This window comes from Thalassophryne amazonica, chromosome 13, assembly GCF_902500255.1.
Source record: "Thalassophryne amazonica chromosome 13, fThaAma1.1, whole genome shotgun sequence".
In the NCBI taxonomy this organism is placed as follows: Eukaryota; Metazoa; Chordata; class Actinopteri; order Batrachoidiformes; family Batrachoididae; genus Thalassophryne; species Thalassophryne amazonica.
In genome coordinates, this window is record NC_047115.1 from 17277364 (window position 1) to 17285992 (window position 8629).

General features: G+C 40.2%; 1 protein-coding gene across 1 annotated transcript; it reads right to left on the reverse strand.

The window, feature by feature from the left end:
• Window positions 1-232: 232 nt before the first annotated feature.
• On the reverse strand, window positions 233-7381 carry pno1 (partner of NOB1 homolog). Its single transcript, XM_034185379.1, has 7 exons — window positions 7102-7381; window positions 2920-3066; window positions 2748-2831; window positions 1390-1450; window positions 1155-1272; window positions 510-580; window positions 233-386 (listed from the first exon to the last, which is right to left on the reverse strand). Exons 1-7 carry the CDS (start codon window positions 7282-7284, stop codon window positions 319-321), a joined length of 732 nt encoding a protein of 243 aa, XP_034041270.1. The 5' UTR covers window positions 7285-7381; the 3' UTR covers window positions 233-318.
• Between the last annotated feature and the right edge of the window lie 1248 nt (window positions 7382-8629).

Sequence of the window (8629 nt, forward strand, 5' to 3'; positions counted from 1 at the left end):
TTCTCCACATGCTCCTGGTTTTTCCAAGGTACAGAAAATGTTTTTAACAGTGACGACCTGGGATGCATATCCATTAAAGTAAGAACAGCACTTGCAGCTCAGCAACATTTAGATAAATTATTGGAAAGTTTATTAAAAAAAAAAAAATTCAGTGACTCTAGAGTTCATAGTGATTTTATTTAGTCATATTTCCAGATACCGGCACAGCATTTGTAGATGTCTCACATTTTTTTCCCCGTCACGAGCTTATTACACAGAAATCTGAGTAACCAACAAAGTAGCATGAAAGGAAGAAGGCAGACAGCAGCCAATCAGTTTTTAGAATCTCTCCGCTGCCCTGCTGGCAACAATCCTGATGTTTCCGTAAACCTTTGAAGGTGGACTTCCTGCACGAGGAAAAAAGGGTTAAAAGGTCACTTCTCAGCATTGTACATGGAGATGAAGAACAAACGGACCTCAGACATCAAAACTGCCGAACCGGGATCAATTTAAGAGCTTTTGCCTCTTACCTAAAATCAGATTACAGATTGCTGTTCGAGCCATCTTGATATTCTGGAAGGAGCCTAAAATGTGAATTTTTCTGTTGACAGATGGAGAGTGTTAAATAATTATGACCGTCAAAGATTTCCACAGACTTATGGCCTAAAACAAAGAGGCGGAACAATGTTTTGTGATGAGCATACACGTGTACACATACACAAATGTATAAAACAATTGACAAATTACAGTGCTTTCCAATTTAAAGCAAAAAAGACAATTACAACAAATAAGCCATATACAACAGCAGATGCTACTATTATTGTGAACACCCCCTTTTCTACTTTTTTTACTAATAGCCCAATTTCATAGCCCTAAGAGTGTGCATATCATGAATGCTTGGTCTTGTTGGATTTGTGAGAATCTACTGAATCTACTGGTACCTTGTTTCCCATGTAACAATAAGAAATATACTCAAAACCTGGATTAATCTTTTTAGTCACATAGCACTACTATTATTCTGAACACTACTGTACATCATAAAAATTCATTTAAAATAAAAGCACATACTAATTATAAACAGTGGAGTACAAAGGTTTTAAATGTTTTAAGTTTCAGAAAAACCTTTACAAAATCATCTTTAGAATGTTTTCATCATAAAGCACAAATGTACTCACGTATCTGCTAAAACGATTCGAGTCTTTGTGACATTTTCAATCGTGAATTTGGTTTTCCCTCCTTTACCCGCTATTCTGCCGACAGCTCTGTACAAGTGGTCTCCTTTCAGAGGTTTCACTATGAGACGAAAGGAGGAAACACTTTAAACGCAGAGCTCAGATGGAGTTCAGTTTGCAGCTCATTAGGAGACTTGTGAAGAGTTCCAGAACAATGGTCACCGTGGCTGCTTCTTACCATCCGTAACATCAAAGCTTTCCAGGAAAAGCTCGTCCAATCTGATGAGAGCAAGGGCATCCTGTGAAGACAAAAGCGTGGGCGTCACCTTGGCAACAAGGCCAGAACAACACTGAAGTCTGTGACATTCACCGGAGATCAGCCAGAAGGTGAGTTTCTCCACCAACTGACAGAATGCTGATATTTATATACCCATAAAATCTTTGTGATGCCATAAAGTCAATCTTTCAGAAAGAATGTTTTTTTTTTAATTGGGGGGGGGGGGGGTAGATGACCAACATGTACTCATCTCCTCAATGACTCACCATCTCCACAAAACTTAAAATTCTTCCCTCACTTTTTGAGTTAAGGACTGAACCCACCTATGACGTCCCGCTATGCAACACACCCAAACATTTTCCCCACAACGCATGTGTCTCACTGACATGTCTCTGAATAAGGTGGCAGTGTACAGAAGGTTAAAAAAAAAAAGGGTGCCACAAGTTCATGACAGAGGGCAGTGCCCAAACAAGTGGGTTTTTAAAGTCATAAAAGTACTGTACCCAATCAACAGTAAAACTGGCAGCAATGGAACGATTCATTTTGGGTGAACTCACAAAGTGAGCGCTCGGGCATGGCTAGGGCCTGCCTGCTGGTCAGGATTTGCCCAACTTGCAGGTGTTCTGTGGTGTGGTCCAACTGAGACTGTGCCCCAAACCACATGGGGAAAAGATAAAATACTGATCAAGTCCATTTTTCTGTTTAGCGAGTGCTCTTGACAAGATTTTATCCACAGCATCATCCAGCTGATACCACAGCTGCATGTGAGCACAAACAACAGCAGCACCAAAGTCACTGACACCACTGTTCAGCTGGATAACTGCAACTATTATTATTACCACTTGGACAATACAGTCTAGAATCCATTCAGCAACATTAAAAACAGGTCTGCTTTATCACCTTGTTAATGAATGTGAATTGTGATCAGCAGGCAAAGCCACAAAATTTCCTCTTCTGCCTCCACGAAAATCTACTCCTGACTACTGACTTATAAATCAAACCAGCTTCCACCAACCCAGGTGAGGTTTTCTGATAAAACTGGGAGGTATTGTGGCATAATTACTGTCATATTGCCAATCATGGTAGGTGGGTTCACAAATTCTGTTTTTATATGTATATAAGTAAGTCACTCCTTCCTTGGCCACAACAGATCCAAGGTGGATCTGCATGTTGAATTTGGCACAAGGTTTATGCCGCATGCCCTTCCTGATGCAACTCCACATTACACAGAGAAATGTGACAGGGGTGAGGTTTGAACTGGGAACTTTCCACACTGAAAGCAAGCACACTAACCACTTGCCACTCACACACACACTTACTTCAACTTTGAATCCTAACACAAATGCTTTAACAAAATCTGCTGCTTTTGTCAGGGAGCTGATGTCCTGCGTCTCTTTACACGTCTGCAACAAACACAAGCACAAATAATATTCTCTTGTTTTAAAAAGAATTTTAAAAATTATAAAATTTAACGGTGGGGAGGAATCTTACTCTGATTTCAACGTTTCTAGTTTTGAGGTTGAACCTGATTTGAAGGTGGAGGACCTCAACAATTGGTGTGAAAATCTTTGTCCAGTTTTCCTTCAGCGGGGTGTATCTGTGAGCTGGAACTGGGATTTTGCGCACCTCATTGGGTCCCTAAAAACATGAAAAAGCAGTTTTTCTTGGTGGTGAAAGAAAAAAAAAAACAAACTTTAAAATTATTTAACTTCTCCCTAAAATCAACACCATCAAAACTATCCTGACATATATAGGCACTGGAACACTTGGAACTTTGAGTAAATACTGCATCTCATCAGAGTGCTGATCACTGTTCAGTGTCAAACTGCTGCTGCTGCATTTATTTAAAATAGTAATTTTAAACTTCAACAGGGTCTTGTTCTATGCTGACACCCAGGTTTCTTGCCGCTAGTTGAAGTGAGAAATAGAGAGGCGATATTTATGTTGGTACTGTGAGCAAAAGACTGTTTGGTCAAGAAGACCAGCCTTATGCCTGGTTCACACGGCAAGATAATTAGGCCGATTTCAGACCCGATCTTCCCCTTCCAACAAGCTTAAGGACGCCCCGACTATCATGATGGTGATAAAGATAATTTTATCAAATATTCCTGCCATGTGTGGTGCATTAAGAGCGCTATAGTCTGCTCGAAAGGACGTCAGGAGCACTCAGACCGCAAATCGTGGATATTCAACATGTTGGACTGTCCTGACCCAATATCACAGCGTGGTGTCCCCCGACCACAAACAAAGTTTGAAGTCAAGAGGTCTTGCAAGATTTCCTGTCTGACCTGGGAATGTTCATGTGTGAAATCTGTTCGTGTGTGGTGTGTTGTCTTTGCCATGTCGCTGCACACCACACAGTGTATGACTAAAACTACTAGATGTATGATTTTATTTATTTTTTATCTCCTTGTGTGTTTTCTCTCAAGTATTGGAGACCTAGAAACAATTTTAAAATCTTGCCATGTGAACCAGCCATTAGAGAGATTTACTTGAAGGTAGTGTTCCTCCATCTATGAAGATACATCTGAGAGACAACCCGAGATCTGTGTCAAGACAGTGGAGTCATCTGGCAGCAATAACCAGCAAGACCCTCTCACAAAGATGCGTGCACAGCCTGCTAGTGGCAACCATTGGTGTGCTGTATTCGCCATTAAGTAGTGTGTAACCTGGGTGTCAGTTGATGCTTTCTGGCCAGTGTGTCATCATGTCTCTTTTTAAGTTTCATTTTGTCATGGATTTGGATTTTCTGAACAACTTGGTGCTTTCTAGCCTGTCACATAGACAGCATGTAAGGCAGCAAACCACGTCTCTAGTGTTTCATTCATATTCAAAACACTTGTGGCATTGTGCAGTGCATTTGTGGCGGACAGTAAACACCACACACACACTCCTGTGTGAGGAGCTATAGAGTTGGATATCATCTGCATAGTAGTGACACGAGAAGCGATGATAATGGTTCATCAGACTGGTAGTGATTGAAGTCACCCCACTGCGAACTCACCCCAAGTGAAGTCACTCCACTTTGACAAAAAACACATTGCAAAACGTTTTTATATAGTTCCTCATTTTCCAGGATAAGAGTCTCCTTATACTGAAATTTTACTGTGTAGCACATTCTTGCATAAGAGTTACTTTCACTAATCCAGGTCTGTAGTTTTAGAACTCATTTATCAGTGTTTGAACCATGGTTTTGTACTTCAAAGAGAGAATGTTCAGGGTAGACTAACTGCCATCATTCACAGGTCCCCATATAGTTTCAACAGTGTGTTTTTATTCTTCACCAGCAGCTTTCTTCACAATCTGGGTAACACTCTCTCTTGATCATATACAACCCCTGGGAAAAATTATCGAATCACCGGCCTCGGAGGATGTTCATTTCAGTTGTTTAATTTTGTAGAAAAAAAGCAGATCACAGACATGACACAAAACTAAAGTCATTTCAAATGGCAACTTTCTGGCTTTAAGAAACACTCTAAGAAATCAAGAAAAATAATTGTGGCAGTCAGTAACGGTTACTTTTTTAGACTAAGCAGAGGAAAACAATATGGAATCACTCAATTCTGAGGAAAAAATTATGGAATCATGAAAAACAAAAGAAAGCTCCAACACATCACTAGTATTTTGTTGCACCACCTTTGGCTTTTATAACAGCTTGCAGTCTCTGAGGCATGGACTTGAGTGACAAACAGTACTCTTCATCAATCTGGCTCCATCTTTCTCTGATTGCTGTTGCCAGATCAGCTTTGCAGGTTGGAGCCTTGTCATGGACCATTTTCTTCAACTTCCATAAAAGATTTTCAATTGGATTAAGATCCGGACTATTTGCAGGCCATGACATTAACCCTATGTGTCTTTTTGCAAGGAATGTTTTCAGAGTTTTTGCTCTATGGCAAGATGCATTATCATCTTGGAAAAATGATTTCATCATCCCCAAACATCCTTTCAATTGATGGGATAAGAAAAGTGTCCAAAATATCAACATAAACTTGTGCATTTATTGATGATGTAGTGACAGCCATCTCCCCAGTGCCTTTACCTGACATGCAGCCCCATATCATCAATGACTGTGGAAATTTACATGTTCTCTTCAGGCAGTCATCTTTATAAATCTCATTGGAACGGCACCAAACAAAAGTTCCAGCATCATCACCTTGCCCAATGCAGATTCGAGATTTATCACTGAATATGACTTTCATCCAGTCATCCACAGTCCACGATTGCTTTTCCTTAGCCCATTGTAACATTGTTTTTTCTGTTTAGGTGTTAATGATGGCTTTCGTTTAGCTTTTCTGTATGTAAATCCCATTTCCTTTAGGCGGTTTCTTACAGTTCGGTCACAGACGTTGACTCAAGTTTCCTCCCATTCGTTCCTCATTTGTTTTGTTGTGCATTTTCAATTTTTGAGAAATATTGCTTTAAGTTTTCTGTCTTGACGCTTTGATGTCTTTCTTGGTCTACCAGTATGTTTGCCTTTAACAACCTTCCCATGTTGTTTGTATTTGGTCCAGAGTTTAGACACAGCTGACTGAACAACCAACATCTTTTGCAACATTGCGTGATGATTTACACTCTTTTAAGAGTTTGATAATCCTCTCCTTTGTTTCAATTGACTTCTCTTGTGTTGGAGCCATGATTCATGTCAGTCCACTTGGTGCAACAGCTCTCCAAGGTGTGATCACTCCTTTTTAGATGCAGACTAACGAGCAGATCTGATTTGATGCAGGTGTTAGTTTTGGGGATGAAAATTTACAGTGTGATTCCATAATTTATGCCTCAGAATTGAGTCCATATTTTTTCCCTCTGCTTGGTCTAAAAAAGTAACCATTACTGACTGCCACAATTTTTTTTCCTGATTTCTTATAGTGTTTCTTAAAGCCAGGAAGTTGCCATTTGAAATTACTTTAGTTTTGTGTCATGTCTGTGATCTGCTTTTTTTTCTACAAAATTAAACAACTGAATGAACATTCTCCGAGGCCGGTGATTCCATAATTATTGCCAGGGGTTGTAATGTTCCCATCTTCCAATACTTTCAAATAACCATTTAGGCCTAGCTATCCATGGTTATTTTTTAAAATATTTAAGAATGACTAGTTTAAAGTTAGGGACCTGTCAGTATGATGTATAGAACTGGGCAGTGCTCCTTGCTTCTCCCATTAACGGGCTTTTTACCTGACAATTACATCCCCCTACCTTAAAGCATCATATAATAACAAACGTCAAATAATAACAGTGCATTATGCCACTGGTGTGTATAAATAATTCATTACATGAACATATCACAATTGAAATATTGTGTTACTAGAGTGGGGTGAGTTCACTATGAGGCCATCGGACCCAACGAGGTAGTACATATGGCAAAGAGAAGGGGGTCCCAGCACTGAGCCTTGGGGCACCTCTATGGGGGGGTGGAGACACACAAACACCTATCCTAGCCAATCCACATATTCAATTTATACACAAAACAATGAAAAACAGCATAAACCACAGAATGTTTGACATTTCTACTCGATAAATGATTCGAAATCACCGAAAATACTCCACTAGTCAGTTTGGATGAGATCCTTTCTGTAATAAAAACGCCTGTAAATTAAATACACTTACTGTATCAGCCTGATAAATTTAAACACCCATAGCCCAGTATTTTTAATGCCATGTCTTATAAAATCCAACCTTTAATTTATCGCCTGAAATCGGCGCAAACTGCGGCCTCTTGCTGGCTCCAGAATCTTCCGTCTCCATATCCGCTCCGTCACGTTTTCGCTTCTGACTCTTTTTAGACTTTACTTTCACGAAATCGTCTGTTTCACTTGTGCCCACAACAGCGTCGGAGCCTGAATTTGTATCTGTTTCCATGCGGAAATTAAGCTTTTAAGCAACTTAAAAAGCAAAAAATACGACAAACGCTGCGCCTACTGGGAGGCATGAACAGATATCCTCGTGTAGCGAAAAGGACCCAAGTAACAACTTCGTCGTCGCCTGCTGGCTTCGCAAATAAACAAACGAGTGGAAATAAATTACGTTACGACAGTTTGATATTTAAACAGGCTTTAAAATGGATGACATTATTTTTCATGTTTAGCGCATCTTTACTTTGTAAAATCTTCACGCACTCGTGTGTATTTTGTCAGGCATCTTTTTGGACAGTCACACATTCAGCTGAACGGCCAGTGAACCTTTATGAAACTTTGTATCGGAAATTGTTTCAGTATTTCAGGGTTCATCGAATCGCACTCCTGGGTGACACCTGCTGGCGCACTTTTATATAAGAACCACTTTAAAGTGTGGTTTCTGTCCCCTGACTTGTCTGAAATGTTGGTCATGAGAATTTTTTTAATCATGTCTGGAATATAACGTCTGGTGTTCAGCTTTGCTCTGATTCATAGAATCATCTGATCTTTACTAAATCAATGTATACCCCGACTGAAGCATTTGAGAAGTTCAGTGAGGAATCAGTGTTGGGTTTCTGATGGTCCTGGATCAAGACCAGTGTTGTATTTGAATACAACTTCCCCAAGACCAAGGCCTGGATCTCTGAGGCCAACGCCAAGACCTAGTCACAACAACCTGAGCCCAAGGCATTGTATTATACAGATTCTATTGTAGTTGCTGCAGCCTGTTCCCATGGGTTGGCATGAGTATATGTCACTTCCTGCAAACTGGTGAATCCGAAGGTGAGAATTTGTACTTTCGCGAGTGCTCCCTCGATGAAAACATGCTCGGGCTGCATTGATTGTCTATTGAAATCTGCGGGTTTTGTTTTGTCGCTAACTTGCTTCTAACAGCCAGCTGACAGGTATCATTGCCTGGAACGATAGATTTATACACCAAGCTGACCTGAAATGAACCATCGTACATTAAATTGACTTTAATGATGAGTCTGACCCCTTTGAAAAGTGACCAAATTAAGCCCCGGTCACAAGGCACTAACGAAGGACACCGAAGCCAAAACAAAACAAGAAATCTGACCTTGACTTTTGGAGACATCGTTTAACCATCGTCCAGCTTTGTTCCTGTAGCTGGTGCTTCATCAGAAGTGTCAAACTAACAACCTCAATTAGTCCGTATTACGTTTTGCTTTCTGTGTTGACGGTTCCTCATCTTTTGCATAGTTCCTGTACAGTCAGGGTTCTGTTTGATTGTCGTCCAACTTCGTCCAACCTCCCAAGTCCGACATCTTGCATGAACATTGATGATATCT

What these genes read in the sequence shown, in the direction of transcription:
- pno1 (XM_034185379.1), bottom strand. Translation starts at nt 7,284, where the DNA reads ATGGAAACAGATACAAATTCAGGCTCCGACGCTGTTGTGGGCACAAGT. An exon ending in CGAATCGTTTTAGCAGATAC is followed by an intron (nt 581 to 1,154) that starts GTGAGTACATTT and finishes ATCTGTCAACAG; the next exon opens with AAAAATTCACATTTTAGGCT. An exon ending in AATCTGTAATCTGATTTTAG is followed by an intron (nt 387 to 509) that starts GTAAGAGGCAAA and finishes TTCCTCGTGCAG; the next exon opens with GAAGTCCACCTTCAAAGGTT.